The 16,443-nt window shown below is 42.0% G+C and overlaps 1 protein-coding gene across 1 annotated transcript; it reads left to right on the top strand.

Annotated features, from left to right (window-relative positions):
- Window positions 1–273: 273 nt before the first annotated feature.
- On the top strand, window positions 274–14,622 carry RAB21 (RAB21, member RAS oncogene family). Its single transcript, XM_075274387.1, has 7 exons — window positions 274–618; window positions 5,825–5,884; window positions 7,396–7,503; window positions 8,932–8,995; window positions 10,508–10,562; window positions 10,655–10,743; window positions 13,241–14,622. Exons 1-7 carry the CDS (start codon window positions 469–471, stop codon window positions 13,375–13,377), a joined length of 663 nt encoding a protein of 220 aa, XP_075130488.1. The 5' UTR covers window positions 274–468; the 3' UTR covers window positions 13,378–14,622.
- The last annotated feature ends 1,821 nt before the right edge of the window (window positions 14,623–16,443 follow it).

Below are 16,443 nucleotides of genomic sequence, written 5' to 3'. Positions count from 1 at the left end.
CTACAAGCCTTGGCTCTGCCACACGTTTTCTCTGCTTTAACAAGTTTCGATTCCTCTAACCCCGGATACGCATGACGTACGCTCATGAATATACACCTAATGCCCAGGCAGCAAACACCGCGCATGTGCACTAAACACCGCTTGGCCTCAGCACCCAGAGAGAAGTCATCCTCCCAGTAAACAGCCTGGAGAATCCCGCCCCTTATTTGGCCTCGCCCCTGGGTGACGTGGACACGCCCCTAGTATCCACCTCTGCGAGCAGCTCCCTGAACCCACGTGATGAGAAGAGTGACGTAAGAGGAAGAAGTCGCCATTAGAGGGAGGCGGATAGAAGCTCCGGAGCCCTTGGCCTGTCACGTTCGTGTAGTCGCTGAGTCGCGCGCCTGCAGTCAGGGGAGACAGGGCCGCTCTCCGGGGCTGCGTTTGGCCTTCGGTGTGGGCTCCGTGTTGCCCGCTTCAGTGGTGTCCATGGCGGCTGGAGGAGGAGGCGGAGCTGGGGGCAGCAAAACGTACTCGTTCAAGGTGGTGCTGCTCGGAGAGGGCTGTGTAGGGAAGACCTCGCTAGTGCTGCGCTATTGTGAGAACAAGTTCAACGACAAACACATTACCACCCTGCAGGTGCGACATTGTGTGTGTGTGTGTGTGTGTGTGTGTGTGTGTGTGTGTGTGTGTGTGTGTGTGTGTGTGTGTGTGTCTGTCTGTCTGTCTGTGTGTGTCATGGCTGCCGTCACGTTATGTTTACCCGTAAAGGTCACCTGTTCCTGCGAACTTTCCAGCCCTTGTGACAGTGACTCCCGGGGCTGGTTATGGGACGTGTCCAGCCAATCAGTGCGGGGACTGGACAGCTAGTATAGAAGCCAGATAACGAGTGACTGTGGAGAGTGGGACGTTTCTATCTTATCTGGGGATGGCTATACTTGGGGAGCAAGTTCAGGTGAAATCCCCACTTCTGCTTATTGGCAATTTCCTGCTGCCTCTGTAATGCAGATGGGGCAACTTTCCACCTTCTTTAGCAAAACTTTGATGTCACTGCCCTATAACTGACCGGTGTGTCTTGTCACTGTCTTATAACTGACCGGTGTGACTTGTAAAAGCAATCTAGGGCTGTGCTATGTGTAGTATGGCCTGGGCTAGTGCATGGCAACCAGTGAGTGACCCTCGTGGTGGTCTTCTTGCTCTTACGGTAATCTGGATGATTGACCATTTATAGTAGGTGCTGTCAGTGAGTATTGGTCACTAATTTGTCCAAGCACCAGAACGTCAAAAAAAGTTACCCACAACCTGACCCCGTTGTCTAATATGGAGTCTGTTGTTTTAAAGATAAAGTGCTTTCTAAAGGACTTTATCCTTTGTCAGTTTTCAGATGGACTGTGCAGTGCCACAGATATGAATATGGCCTATCTCTGCATTATTTATGATACAGGTCTTTGGACCTTACCAATAGTCATAGCATTCTGTCTTGTGAGAATATTAATGGGGGGGGGGGGATTTAGTATTCCTTCTATCCCTGTTTCTGCGCCCTGCTTGTCGCTGTTTATGAAAGTGAACAGCAGGGTTAAATTTACTGTAATTTCTACCTGAAAACTGGTGTGAACGATGCAAGTAATCTAGGCTACCTCCTGACTGCTGTAGATTTCCATTCTCCGCTTGACAGTTTGTAATCCCATACATGCCTGACGCTGGGTTCACACTAGCGCCCGGGCTCTGTTCTGAACTTTCCGTCTTCTGCATGCAGAAGACTGAAAGCTATCAGACTGGGTCCAGCCGTGAGCGCCGGTGAGCGTTTTATGCTCTCCGCTGCGAAACCGGTTTTTTTAAACCTGACAGAGTACTGCGTGTCTGACTGTGTCAGGTTTAAAAAAAAAAAAAAAAAAAAAAGTTTCGCGGCAGAGAGCATAAAACGCTCACGGCCGGACACCTTTCAAACCCATTCAAATGAATGGGTATGAAAGAGTCCTGCAGGTTTCCGTCTCCTGCTCTGTTTTGTGCAGGAAACGGAAACCTGCAGAACGGAGACCGGGCGCAGATGTGAACGGGCCCTCACACTGCTTTTTTGTTTTACTTGCATCCTGTGGATTTTTTCTGCAGGGCAGCAGCTGACTTTCTTATACCTTTGGAGACTATACTCCTGGTTATTCAATTGATTTCCAGGATCAGCCTCATTTAGACTTGTAGATTGTAGACAAGTAAAAGATAACTATTTTTGCAAATATAGCTAAAAAATTTGCATTGTTAAAAATTTTCTGTAACGATCTTGGTCAGTATTTTATCCTTATCGGTTGCCAATGGATACAACGAGGACTGCAGGAACTTTCTGTGGTCTGGCACTTATCAGAAACCCAGTTATGATTTCCTTATTGTGGCTGGTTTATCTTCTCGAGCATGCGCAGTCCCAACCTGTTTGTGTTTTCGCATGAGAAGATAAACTGGCCGCAATAAGGAAATCATGGCTGGTTTCTGATAGCTGCCAGACCTTAGAAATTTCCTGCGTTTATGGTCGTCTCCATTGGCAACCGATCAAGAAAAAATACTGACCACCAACAGGGTTAGAGAAGGTTTTTTTAAACAATGCAAAATTTTAATTGATATTTACAAAAATGTTTCTCTACTAATCTAAATACAGTTATCATTCTGGGGAAACACCTTTTGAGTCTAAGGCCAAGTTCTGTGAGTTTGCAGTGGGTTAGCCATGGTGGAGTTGTCGATGGTTAACCCTCTGTGATTGTACTGGATCCATCTCCTCAATTCTATTTGCACACTGCAGAAAAAAAAAACCTGCAGCATAAAGTGTCTTTAAACAAACATGTCAGTTATGGCTGTGGATTTCAACCGTTGCAAAGACAAGGTTAAAACTCAGACTAGCCGCATAGGAAACTGCAGCACAAGTCAGCTGCGTTTGCTACAGACCTCCTATTGTGTACTCTTATTTAGCCTAAGGCTGAGACCCCTCATTGTGGAAACACAGCAGGTTTTTTTTATTTTTTTTTGCTGCGGTTTTTTGAGCCAAAGCCAGAAGTGGATTGAGCATAAAGACAACTATAAATACTCCTTATAAATTTCCCATTCCTTTTGTAGTCTTGGCTTTGGCTTAAAAAAAAAAAAAAAGCAACAAAAAAGCAGCTTTTCCACTACATGGGGCTCAGCCTAAAGTGATTTCCCCACACAAGGCTCCAGATTGTGAACAAGAATTTGGTGGCATCAAAAATGCATTTGCAACTAGTCCTGCTTCCCTGTGTAAGTGTCTGCTCTGTCTATGATAGTTAAGTAGAAAGGTGAAGCAGGAAGATGTCGTCTGCTTCCTGCTCCACCTTTCAGGCTGCCACTAGTACTGCCAGTGGTATTGAGCTAGAGATCTCCTTTCTGTAGAGAGCTGTGTGAAAAAGGGGCTTAGTAAGTATTACATATGTAACTGTGTGAGGAGGCCACTGGAGAGCATTATACTGTCTGGCAACTATACATTATGGATTGTAGGTATTATTAAACTCTAGAGCACTGCTACAGGGTGGAGTCAGGCCCCTGGGATCTCCACTACTGCTTCTTTGTATCTGTACAGGCGCCCTTATATTCCATTCCTTTTATTCAACTGTTGAAGAAAAGCAGGACACTGTATTCTCTAGAAGTAGGGTTGTGTGGGTTGGCAGTGTGTCTACTCGCCCACCGCTTTATTTAGAGGTTACAGGGGATGATTTGGGGTCCCAGTAGTCAGAACATACACCAATCTACAGATTATCGCCTTTCAACCTTCAGTTGTACAGAATACACACAGAGCACCTATAGGGTTGTATGGGTCTATATCGTACATCTATAGGCTTCTGACTTTGCACAGAGGTTTCTTTCTATTATATCAATTTGTAACAGGTTCAGAGGTGTTCTATCCGTGATATGCCAGACAGAGGTGTTATTGGGTGCTCTCTGCCACAGAAACTGAGGTCTATTGGGAATTCCTTTTATGTATCCATTTTTCCCTGTAATTTTAGGTCAATGCTCTCTTGTTAATAGGAATGAGATTCTGGCTTTGTTTGCAGATCAGCAGGATGGGTTTGTGATGGGAGAGGAAGTCATAAGGCATTCACAAGATTCTATGCTCTCTAATATTATAGACGTTACAGATCTGTCAATTGCAGGATTATTCGCCAGATTTGTTTTTGAGTCTGCTAAAAGCTCTTCATGTTAACTGATTTGGGGGTATGAACAAAAAAAAGTTTGCACGTACATCCAATGTTCCAAAGCTGCCTCAAATAGAAAATGTTTCTGGGGCTCTGCGTTTTACATTATCAGTTCTCCTTTCCATTTTTAAAGGCTCCATGATGGGTATAAACAATTCTGTAGCAGATATCACGGGCTTATAATTTTATTTTTATTATAAAGCTTTTTTTTTTACCAGGTATAATTCAAGTCATGGCTATGAAAATAAATAACAGCGCCTAAGGAATGAAAAACGAGATCAAGCCCCCCAGAGATAATTAAATGTGTAGCACTGAGCTCCCACAATGCACTGCACCTAGACTCTGGACAGCCACGTTACTACACTTTATCTTTCCATACCAGCTGTCAATCACCGTTCCTTATAGAATACATAAAGGTTATTGGATATCCTCAAGGGTCAAAATGCGTTCTTAAGTGGGCCGGCTTTATCTGGTACTGTGTTTCTCTGAAAACAAGACCTACCCAGAAAATAAGCCCTAGCATGATTTTTCAGGCGTTTTGGAGTATACTTGAAATATAAGCCGTACCCTGAAAATAAGCTTTAGTAACAGTTAAACATTAACAGATACAGTAGACTCTTGATCAATGAAAGCAGACACCCCTAAAAGAATTGCACTCCCCAAGAGGATACACATTGACTTTAAGGGAGCTGTCTGTACAAGATGGTACTAGTTGAGAGAATTCTCCACAACAATGAGGATTGACTACTGGTAGTGCTGGTTTCTCACACACAGATCAGGTAGTCCTGCTGGCATGACTACATTGTGCTACACTTGGCTGCAGTGGAACACTACTGCAATGGCAAGAAACCTGAGACAGGAGTGACACAGATCAGTGTGTGTGTGAGCCCATCCACCATTAGCACTTGCCAACTCTAAACTGTTTTGGGTGTAAAGGGATCTGGTGAGTGGACTGTTGTTCATGGGGGGGGAAAAAAGACATCTCCTGAAAATAAGCCTTACCCTATTTTTTTAGAGCAAAAAATAAAAGACCCTGTATTATTTTTGGAGAAACATGGTGCCAATGGCGAGGAAGCCTTTACCTCAGCCACCCCCACTGGGGAATCCTAGCAAGAACTTGCCCTGGGTAAGCGTCTGTCAAATACCACGACCTTGCTTGCCTCCAAGATTGATGAAGTTCATATTGACTTGGGAGTCATGTGGCAGAATCTGCAGGAACATGCGACCCATGCATAAGAATGCGTCTCCTCCATGGATGATGGCATTCCCCTGGTTCCTTATGGGAACTAAACAGAAAAGTGGAGTTAATTCTGTAGAAAATATAGAAATGGAGATATCACTAAAGCCACGTTCAAGCCTCAGAGAGAGGGAATGCAGTAGACCTTATGGACACAGTACATGTTAACTGTAGCTGCGGAATTGAGTGTTTTCCTTGTATTTTTAGTAGAAGAAGAAAAAAATGCAGTAAGATGCAATTAAAAAAAAAAAAAAAAAAAAAAAAAAGTTTGGAAAAAAGCTATGCTTTTGGTGCGTTCCAAACCTGTGAAGCATTAGCCTTAAATGCTCTACAGCAAAAGTTTCAGAGTTGATTTAACTTTGTGTAATTTATACTGTGAAATTTACACTGTTCTAACTTAGTTGTTTTTTTCCCATTTCAGGCTTCCTTTCTTACCAAAAAGTTGAACATTGGTGGCAAAAGAGTGAACCTTGCAATTTGGGTACGTAATTTCTTTGTATGTGTTTAGGAATAAGGGTAGGTTCACGCTAATGTAATAAGAAACTTTGTGAAAAAAACGTGTGTGTGTGTGTGTATATATATATATATATATATATATATATATATATATATATATATTTGTTTCATTCGCTACTTAAGATGTTTTCCTGCTCAAGATTGACTGCTTTCTTTGCACTATCTTGAGCTGAGTGTTCAACCTTGCACTATGGAGCAGGCAAGGGCTGAGCACAATTCCACTGGCTGATTTATTGGCTTATTCTGTGTATTATCAGCTTCTACAGGTTAGTTTTATGCTGTTGTTAAAGAGGACCTTTCACCATGTCCGGGCACAGGCAGTTCTATATACTGCCAGAAAGCTGACAGTGCGCTGAATTCAGCGCACTGTCGGCTTTCCCGATCTGTGCCCGGTGTGAAGAGCTTACGGCCCGGTACCGTAGCTCTTCTATGGTCAGAAGGGCGTTTCTGACCATTGGCCAGAGACGTCCTTCTGCCTCGCGGCGCCAATCGCGCTGTACTGTGGAGCGGGGAGGAACGCCCCCCTCCCGCTCCTGATAATGCTCGTCTATGGACGAGCTGTGTGAGCAGAGGGAGGGGACGTTCCTCCCCGCTCCACAGCACAGCGCGATTGGTGCCGCGAGGCAGAAGGACGTCTCTGGCTAATGGTCAGAAACGCCCTTCTGACTGTAAAGCGCTACGGTACCGGGGCCGATAGCGCTTTACACTGGGCACGGATCGGGAAAGCCGACAGTGCGCTGAATTCAGCGCACTGTCAGCTTTCTGGCAGTATATAACACTGAATGTGCCCAAAAGTGGTGAAAGGTCCTCTTTAAAGAAGCATAGATTAATATGGAAAAAGTAACTGCCTGAAAAGTGAGATGAAACCATTTCCTTAACCCATTAACTCTCAGTACTGTAATGTTGCGGGCACAAGAAGCTGTGCCTTCAGCAATGCTTCCGGCACTTGGCTGTGTTACACAGCTGTCAGAGTTAGAAGATACTCAGACTCGATCAAGGAACCCAGGGAGTTAATTTGCCAAAGGGGTCCGCAGGAGAGAATGAAAGTACAACTTGTGCAAAGAATAAGCCCTCACATAGCTATGCGGACAGAAATTTTTTTAAAAAAAAGTTATGACTCTTGGAAGACTGGGAGGAAAAATATGAAAGTCGCCAAGCATTAACATACAAACTACCCTGTGGTTAATAAGAGATTACAAAGTTTCTTGTTTTCACCTGTTATATAGGGACCGTTGGTTATAACTGGAAGTACGCTTTAAACGACATCATGGCTTGTCATTAATTTTGGCATTTGGCTTTGAAGAAGAAACTTTACAGATAAATTCAGTATGAAGGCTAATAAAATTCATAACTCGTATCAAATATCTGTGTGGCTCATATAATAATCCTGGCATGGTGGATGTGGGTCCTCACTACACATTATCATTCTCATTGCATCCTAAACCTTAATCTCTTAAATGTCTCTTATTTTAATAGGATACTGCTGGTCAAGAGAGATTCCACGCACTTGGCCCAATCTACTACAGAGACTCTAATGGAGCTATTTTAGTGTATGATATTACCGATGAGGACTCCTTCCAAAAGGTATTGCCTCTCCTTTGTTGATAAAAATAAAAATCTTTAAATAGAATGTTAGTTGGGACAATTTTTCTAAAATTCCCATCCAGATTAAGGCTTAGTTCCTACTTAGTAGAAATGCAGGTTTTTTTTTTTTGCAGATTTTGCTGGTTTTTGAGCAAAAAGCAGGAGTAAATATATCAGAAGAGAAATTGTAAATGCTTCCTTTATATTTTCTATTCCTTTTCAAGCCATTCCTGAGTTTGGCTTGCAAAATCTGGAACAAAAAAATGTAGTGCTTCTGCAACGTAGACTTTAAATGTCTAGTGGGAATCCCCCTTTAGACTAAAGGGGCTCTATCAGCAAAATGATGCTGATAGAGCCCCACATATGCATGAACAGCCTTTAAAAAGGCTATTCAGGCACCGCTAAAGTTATATTAAACTACCCCCCCCCTTGTTTTAAAATAAAACTCTCAGGGTCCGATGTCCTCTTCAACCACGCCTCCTCTTTCAGCGATGTCTTCACATGCACCCGTGCCATTTTTTAGCAATGGCAGTTCACGAGTGCCGGAGGAAGACGGGACCCCAAGATATCGCTGGAAGAGGAGGCGTGGCTGAAGATGACGTCGGACCCTGAATGCCCGCCCGCCGTGCACGATAGATAAGTTTAACATATATTCTTTGTATGGAAAATAGGAAAGTACGAGGTTACTTGAGTGCAGCTATAACTAATGTAGGATGAGGCCACCTAACTGCTGTATGCTGCTATATGGGCACACTGTTTGCTGCAGCTAAAGTGTAGGGTAGTATGTAATATTTTTAACAACCCCTTCTAAGAAAACCCATCTACGTTGTTAGTGCCCTCTAAGGGCTCGTTCACATGGGGGGTGGATTTTTGGCACAGAGTGTGTCAAAACCCGCCTGCTACGACCGTCGAGTCTTCCCCCTCCGGAGTTGGCTCAAATGAATGGGCCGACTCCGGAGGTTGCCGCCGCGGAATCCGCCTGAAGAAAGGGCAGCTTGCTGCTTTTTTCCGCTATCGGCAACATGCCGCTAACGGGAAAAAAAAAACAAAACGCTAGTGGTCTCCATAATCACCATTGTATGAAGGTGGATTTTGAGGTGAAATCCACTGTCAAAATCCTCCTCCTTGCCCCTGTGTGAACTAGCCCTAGGATTCTCTTGCTTGGAAGGTGTGATCCTGTCCTGTATTATACAGACAACTTGTTGATTTGAATGGGCACTGTGCAATTCCTTTCTCCTGTGTTGGTGTACAGGGAGATTGAAAACCTACTACCCAGCTTTCCCACATGAAAACTGATTGCTTTATGATCAGCTTATTGTGAACGTTGCTTTCTAACCAGTAGGAATTGTTAAAATTGGAGAACCCCTACAAGTATACAAATGCCAAACAATATTACTTTTTTTGTTTTTTTTTTTTGGTTTTTTTCAGGTAAAAAATTGGGTGAAGGAACTGCGGAAAATGCTGGGGAATGAAATCTGTTTATGTATAGTAGGTAAGTATTACATGAATTTCGTGTACCTGGATCAAGCCTATGTCTATATTTGTGATCTGTATTGCAGTTATTCTACAGTTGCAGAAACGTCTGCAAGAAATCTCTTGTCTATCTGTATGCTTACTGAGCATCTCAAATCTAATTTTTGCTTCAGGAGAAGATTACGGAGCCTCATGTAGGTGCACCATACAGGGGCGCTTGCTATGCTGCTGTGCATGAGTTTTAAAGAATATGGAAATCCCAGTAGACAAAGGGATACATTTAATGATGGTTGAATTGCGGTACTTGCAAACACTTGTGAGGTTATGTGAACAGGGGTCATCCACTTAGTGTTTTTCCTTCTTCTGCGTTCACCTTCTTCAGGAATCACATGATCACATTATGACCAACCTTTTTCTGTGCATTCCTGTGTACACTGGAGATTTTTCGGCTGCCTGCAGATAGTATCGAGAATTACCATGTGATATCAGATTCATCACTCCACCCTGCCTGTTTTTTCTGTCTCTTCACTTTTGTGATCCCTTCCTGCTCTTCTTGCCTCATGTAATCTGCTTCCTATATTCCCCAGCCCCTTTCCCCAGATTCAGATCATCGTACCCATTATTTCCCCAGTGTTATCAATAGCAGTTGGTGCAGCTTGCAGGACCTGTGGTGACCTCCCTAAAGTGTATACTGCAAGGTATATTTTAGCAGTTCTGCATGGTTTTGCAGATGTAGGAAATGGATATGGGTGTTGGTTATAATATGCCTACAGATGCTAGATATGGGTGACTGCATTTACAATAGCAGATGTTGAATCTACCTCAAAGATTTCCTTGCATAGCTAAACACTAGTGTCGCTTTAAAAGGGATTCTATACATTAATTTGGTTTTCAAGGAACCTGCCATCTTGAAAAGACAGGCAGCATATTAGAGTAGGAGCTGAGCATATTCATATACATTTGTAAGAAAAGTTACAGTATAACTTATTTATTCAAGTAAAACCTATAGATCAACTTGCACTGTAACCTTTCTTACAAAACAATGTATGTCTGCTCTGTGTATATAACCTGTCTGAGGAAAGGATTGTATTTCCAGGTTCCTTTTATTGGTTTTAATGTGAAACGGTTTGATGCAGCTTATTAAGGCATAGAGCAGATAATGTAATTTATCTGTAGGGGAAAATCTGGAGCTTGTCAAGCTGTCTATGGTGGTCTCACATTTGTCTATAGTTGTAAAAAGTGGACTGGCTCTGTTTTGCATGGTTTTTACTGTAGTGCTTGTAACTGCTCATCTATTGTAGGCTTATTTGTGACCGATTTCTATCCAAGGTTTTATGCTGTGTAAATTCATCCATATATACTGGACCTGCTGCTTTACATAGTGAATTGGATATGTTGGATGATCACTTTGTGTCACAGTACACCAGCAATTCTCTGTAAAATGTCATTCCTTTCACATTTCTAATATGATGTCTTTCTGCAAACTTGTCATAACTTTTTTTTTTTTTTTTTTCCTCTCTTTACCCATTAGGAAACAAAGTAGATTTGGAAAAAGAAAGACATGTCTCTGTTCAAGAAGCAGAAGCGTATGTTTAATTAAATTGCATTTAGATGTGTCTGCATTTAAGTGAATCCTTGTGAATATATATATATATATTTTTTTTTTCTTAATTTACAGGTATGCAGAATCTGTGGGTGCAAAGCACTATCATACTTCAGCCAAGCAAAATAAGGGAATTGAAGAACTGTTCCTTGATCTTTGTAAAAGTAGGTATTCAGAGTGGTTCTGAAAATGTACCTCTTAGGGTAGATCCTCAATATCTAACTGGTGGGTTGAGAAACCCAGGACCCCCACAGATCAGCTGTTTGTATAAGCCACATTGCTTTTGAACACTGCAGCCTCTTCCCTGTACCAATTAAGTTGCCTTCATTGGTTATATGGTAGAGCTGCAGCACCTTACCATTCAAGTGAATGGTGTTGCACTGCAATGCCAAGCACAGCCCTTACACAATGCATGGCTTTGTGCTTGGTATTCACTGAAGAGGCTACAGTGCTCACCCAATCCCTGCTGGCTTGACAAAAAGCTGATCTGTAAGGGATCCCACCAATCAGATATTGATAATCCTTCCTTGGATTAAAGGGAAACTGTGAGGGTAATTCGGGCATTAAACCATAGTTTATACAATACTAGCTGGTACCCGCGACTTCGTCTGCGGTGATTGTAGAAGTGGGTATATACAGGCGCGGGTAAGGTTTTCGTACTGTGTATAAGGGATGGGATATAAAATGTAACTGTGTATCTTGGTTTTTCTGTAATTCTGAGAGCACGTGAGACTTTTGTGTTGAATGTAATTTGTATTTCAGCCGCTATACGGTGTTGGTATAAACTGTACATAGTGACTTTGGGACAGAGGTATTTCAGGTTAATATACTTCGATATACGACATTGTATGAGTTATTTTGCGCCAGTACATGTAAGTTTTGGGCACAGGATACTCTTGAGCAAGCCACATAAAGTCTGGCCATGTGCATGACAGTTTAGTAACTCCATGTGCCTCTTATTAATAGCAATTAACCCCATAATGTCCCTCACATTAACCCCTGTGTAAGAGTTACTGATAGAGATGAGCGAGTACTGTTGGGATCAGCCGATCCGAACAGCACGCTCGCATAGAAATGAATGGACGTAGCCGGCACGCGGGGGGGTTAAGCGCGCCAGCTACGTCCAAGCGGAAGTACCAGGTGCATCCATTCATTTCTATGGAGCGTGCTGTTCGGATCGGCTGATCCCAACAGTACTCGCTCATCTCTAGTTACTGATATGTGAGAGACTTGGAGGTAATAATTAAGTATCTTCATTACTGAGGTCTTGTATTAGTACCTCCATATGTCTCACATATAAAGATTACTAATATGGGGCACACAGGGGTTAATATGAGGGACATGATGGGGGTTATTCCTATTAATGTGAGGCACACAGGGGTTAATATGAGGGACATGATGGGATTTATTCCTATTAATGTGAGGCACATGGAGTTACTAACACTAAACTAATAACCCCAAATGGCTGACATGAGAATAGGAAGTAAAGGAAGGGAGCTGTGTGCTTCTTACTTTGTTTGCTAGCAGCTTCGGCAGGAGCTATCACTATAGCAGGCAGAGACTTGAGCGATTAAGCTCCACCCCCTGGGTTTCCTCCACACCTCGCAAAGGGGAGTGTCCTTATGCTTGAGCTCTAGCAGCCCACTGAAGAGACTTGGACTTCATTTAACTCTTGCAGGTCCTGTGCTGCTGGCGTGCCAGTGAAATATGGCAGGAGTGCCACTCTTGGCACGTGTGCCAGGGGTTGCTGACCTCTGCTGTAGGGGGTAATATGAATTTTGTGGCTTGCTATGGTCCAAAGTGTGTGAGATTGCAGAGATAGTGATGTGAGTTTGGATTTTGTGGGGGTCCTGGGAAAAACGTATGTGCGCTATTGTGACAAAAAGTAGCCTATTGCGCAATCGAGTGTAGTGACTGTTTGTGGAAAATTTCAGCCAAATCGGTGGAGCGGTTTTTGCGTGATTAACTGCCAAACATCCGAACATCCAAAGTCACAAACTCACAAACATTTCACATTTATAATATTAATAGGATACTACAATACATTTGGATTTCAACATATCACAACACATCATTTGGATGGTCTATTATACACTACCACAGTAATAGAACTGTTAACAGCCTTCAGGTCTTCCATTCTAATAGGCCACTGGGTGCCCTGAAAAGATGATGGCTCATATGCACGCTCGTTGCTTAGAAGCTGTGGTTTCAATTGACCAGGGAATCAAAGTAGTTAAACGGACACAATTGGTACTATCACTGATGGCAAATGGCAGCGGTATAACCCAGCTGGCTTCCCCCACCTATAGTGAGGATCCCTTCATTATTATACATTTATATTATCAAGTCCTCACCTCAGAGGTCTGGCTGATGCCAATAACTCTTCTCTATTGAATGCATGCATGAAAGCACAGTCGATGACTTTCTAGTGGCTTGTTCATATTCCCCATATGGATGGATAAACTTTGTCTTCTCCGTGGTCATTTATAGAAAACAACCCAAATGGTGCATACTGACAGACTTGCAGGTTTCACAGGCGTTGCTTATCCAGTTTCTTTACCCTGGAAACTCCTGACTATGTGTGGTCGGTAAAATGCATGGACTTTAGTGAATGTATCTATATTCCAGTTAAAGGTTACCCTATGTTTTTTGTTTCTATAGGAATGATAGAAACTGCACAAATAGACGAAAGAGCCAAAGGCAATGGGCCAAGTCAATCAGGAGGTGCAAGGAGAGGAGTACAGATTGTAGATGATGAACCACAGGCACAGAGCGCAGGTGGATGTTGTTCTGGATAAACATGTGAACTGAGCAGATACTTGTCCGATCAGGAAGATTGCCATATTCCAAGTCACCTATTCTTTTACCATCGGAGTAACAGAGTTTAACAGTGTTTAAATGAGGAAATAAAAGTAACACAATCCGAGACCAAGCGTTATACTAGCGGAGTGCGTGACCAGAGAATTGGCATTTTCTACAGCTGATAACCGAGCAATTACCAATGGCCTTTTTACATATGTTTTTCTTTAATGGAGAATAATATGCATGTAGAAAAGACCTACTTAAAGCTTCATTTATATTCTTTTTAAACCTGTTCTTTATTTAATAACTTATGTACATTGTTAGGATGGTATGCACTTTGCTGCCCTTTGTATTTTGTGGAAAACTAATTGTACTCTAAAATGCATTCCCCGTCCCCCTCGGCAGATGCCAGTCATATTTTTGCAGGGTTTGCACATGTTCTAACTGTCCATTTTACTTCTACTTAATTCTGTAAACCAATCTGGTCAATGTGCACTGTGCATTACATATTAAATATTTTATCTGCTTTCTTTCCTGTGCAAGGTATATACTAGAATGCTGTGAGTATGGCATTGCAGTTGGCAGGTTGTCTTAATACTGTTTTGCAAGTGACCTTTGTCTTGTCCTAACTCTTCTCACGTGTCCTTACAACTTGCTCTACTTGCAGTGATTGCTTACACATACACCACTGGAATATAATCCTGCTAATCTGAAAGGATCCAGAAATATAATCCTACTGTTCATTGAACGCTGCAAATCTAGACAAAGGAATACATTTTACGAGGAGTGTATAGAACCAGCACTTTTTTGTTTGGTACATATTGGCCCTCCTCCCATGTAATTGCTATTATTCGTTGTAGAATAAATCCTTTATGCTTAACAATGTCATTGTTGGTATGAAAATAACTTGAAATTTATTCTAAAAAGGTTTTTTTTTTAAAAAAAATGTAGTCACCCCCATCTCTTTTTCTTCTGGAGTGTCCCCCTTCCTTTTACAGTCACTCAACTGTAACACTGACATGTTTGAAGCTTTACGATCAGTTCAGTAAATCTAAATGTCATGGTATTAAACTTGTGGTTCTTGGAAAATGTCTTTTCACATGTATGATGGGTTTCCTGCACTATATTTGTAGATACATACAGGGGGATTGTGGGAAATAGGGGCTAAAATGTTTTGACATCCATTTGTTTTAATTCACAAAAACAGTAAAGGTAATGGTTAAAGATCTGGATATAAATCACTTGACTTTTTTTTGTCTTCACCTTTGTGCACAGAATTGGGTTAAACCTGTTCTATCAGTAACCATCTATTACTGTCTAGATAAAAAAAAAAATTACTATGTTCACCATCTTACATGCTTTAAAAATGGTGGTGATGGACTTCTGTAGCATGGTAACACATGGTCACCCAATGAACTGTATATGAGTGGCCATGCATGCTGTTTGCCCCACCTTCCAGGTTATTAGATATCGCTTCTCTGTTCAGCTAAGGGCTCGTTCACATCTGTGCCCGGCACTCCGTTATGCATGTTTCCGTTTCCTGCATAAAACAGAGCAGGAGACGGAAACCTGCAGGAGTCTTTCTCACCCATTCATTTGAATGGGTGAGAAAGCTGTCCGGCCCGTGAGCGTTTTATGCTCTCCGCCACGAAAACAGGTTTTTTAATCTGGACACAGAGTCGGACGTACAGTACTCTGTGTCCAAATTAAAAAAAAACCCAAAAAACTGTTTTGCGACGGAGAGCATAAAACGCTCACAGCTGAACCCGGTCTGTGCTTTCCGTCTTCTTGCATGCAGAAGACGGAAACCACAGAACGGAGTGCCGAACGCAGGCGTGAACCTAGTGTCAAAGAAATGGCTTCCTGATTTGCTTGTGTGGTAAAGAGAAGAGCCTATACAATAGCATACCATTATAGCAGGCCAGGACTAGCTGGTGAAGGAGTACACATGGAAGTCATAAGTGAAGACTGTGTATTTTATGGGAGAAACACAGCAAATTGCTTTACAGGTGGTTTTCCCACCATAACCCGGTCCTAGTATGTACAGCATCAAGTACTGACCTTTCCTATGGTTTGGCTTTCTGTTTCTGAAGAGTAAAGTTTATAAGGTAAATCCTTATTCCAGTTTACCTGAACTAGTCAAGGAGTGGGAAGCTTCTTCTAGCCATGCAGCCGTTGTGCTAGATCATGCCCAGTGCATTGTGAATGACCTGTCCCCACCTAACTGCCAGCCTCAGTGTGAGGGTTTTTTTCTACAATCCACTAGAATCTAGAACATTCTGAGGAATGATACAGAAAGTATATTGCAAAGTACAAAGGTTCACATTAACAAGTGTGAATTTTAATAGGGTGACAGCAACTGCCATTAAGGGACTGACGCTGACTGAGCCTGTCTGCTTTCTTCTGTCGTTTTGTTTTTTTAATTCTTCTGACTAGAAAGGATCTTGCATGACTGACTCTTTCTTCTGTTCACAATTAAAGAAACACGATGGAAGAAAACATCAATGTTTAATGGAAGAATATCAAATTTGTGGTTTAACTTATTGATTTTCAGGAAGGCAGTTTTTGAGATTGGGCCATGATTACATCCAACTATGGCTTGACATGTAAGAATTGATGGGCTTACACAGATAAAGGGGGCTGCTATGCTGAAACTTGCTTAGGATGTTTCCTGCCACAAACCCATATAGCAGCCGAGCCTTAGTGATAATGTATGTAGAGAGGCCTGCACATCTCTGACACTGAACTAAATCCTATTGCCTGTGCCTAGATTTACATTCTCTTAGTAAACTGAAAATGGCCAAATTTATATTGGAGGCTGTTTCAGGATGATGTATCAAGTGTTTTTTTTTTTTTTTTTTTTAATTTTGGTATTTACATCAACATTTTGACTAAATTATTCAACATTAATATAAAATATATTGATTTTTTTTTTTTTTTTTGCATCATTTGTGTCACTTAAGTTTTTGGACTTTTTGCATCGCTTTTTAAGCCAGGGTTGAATTTAAAACAAAAAAAAAATAAATCAGTCTCTATCCTGGAAAAAAATTAGATGATGTAAT

The sequence above is a fragment of the Leptodactylus fuscus genome, chromosome 5 (assembly GCF_031893055.1).
Source record: "Leptodactylus fuscus isolate aLepFus1 chromosome 5, aLepFus1.hap2, whole genome shotgun sequence".
In the NCBI taxonomy this organism is placed as follows: Eukaryota; Metazoa; Chordata; class Amphibia; order Anura; family Leptodactylidae; genus Leptodactylus; species Leptodactylus fuscus.
This window is presented reverse-complemented; position numbering and strand designations above follow the sequence as displayed.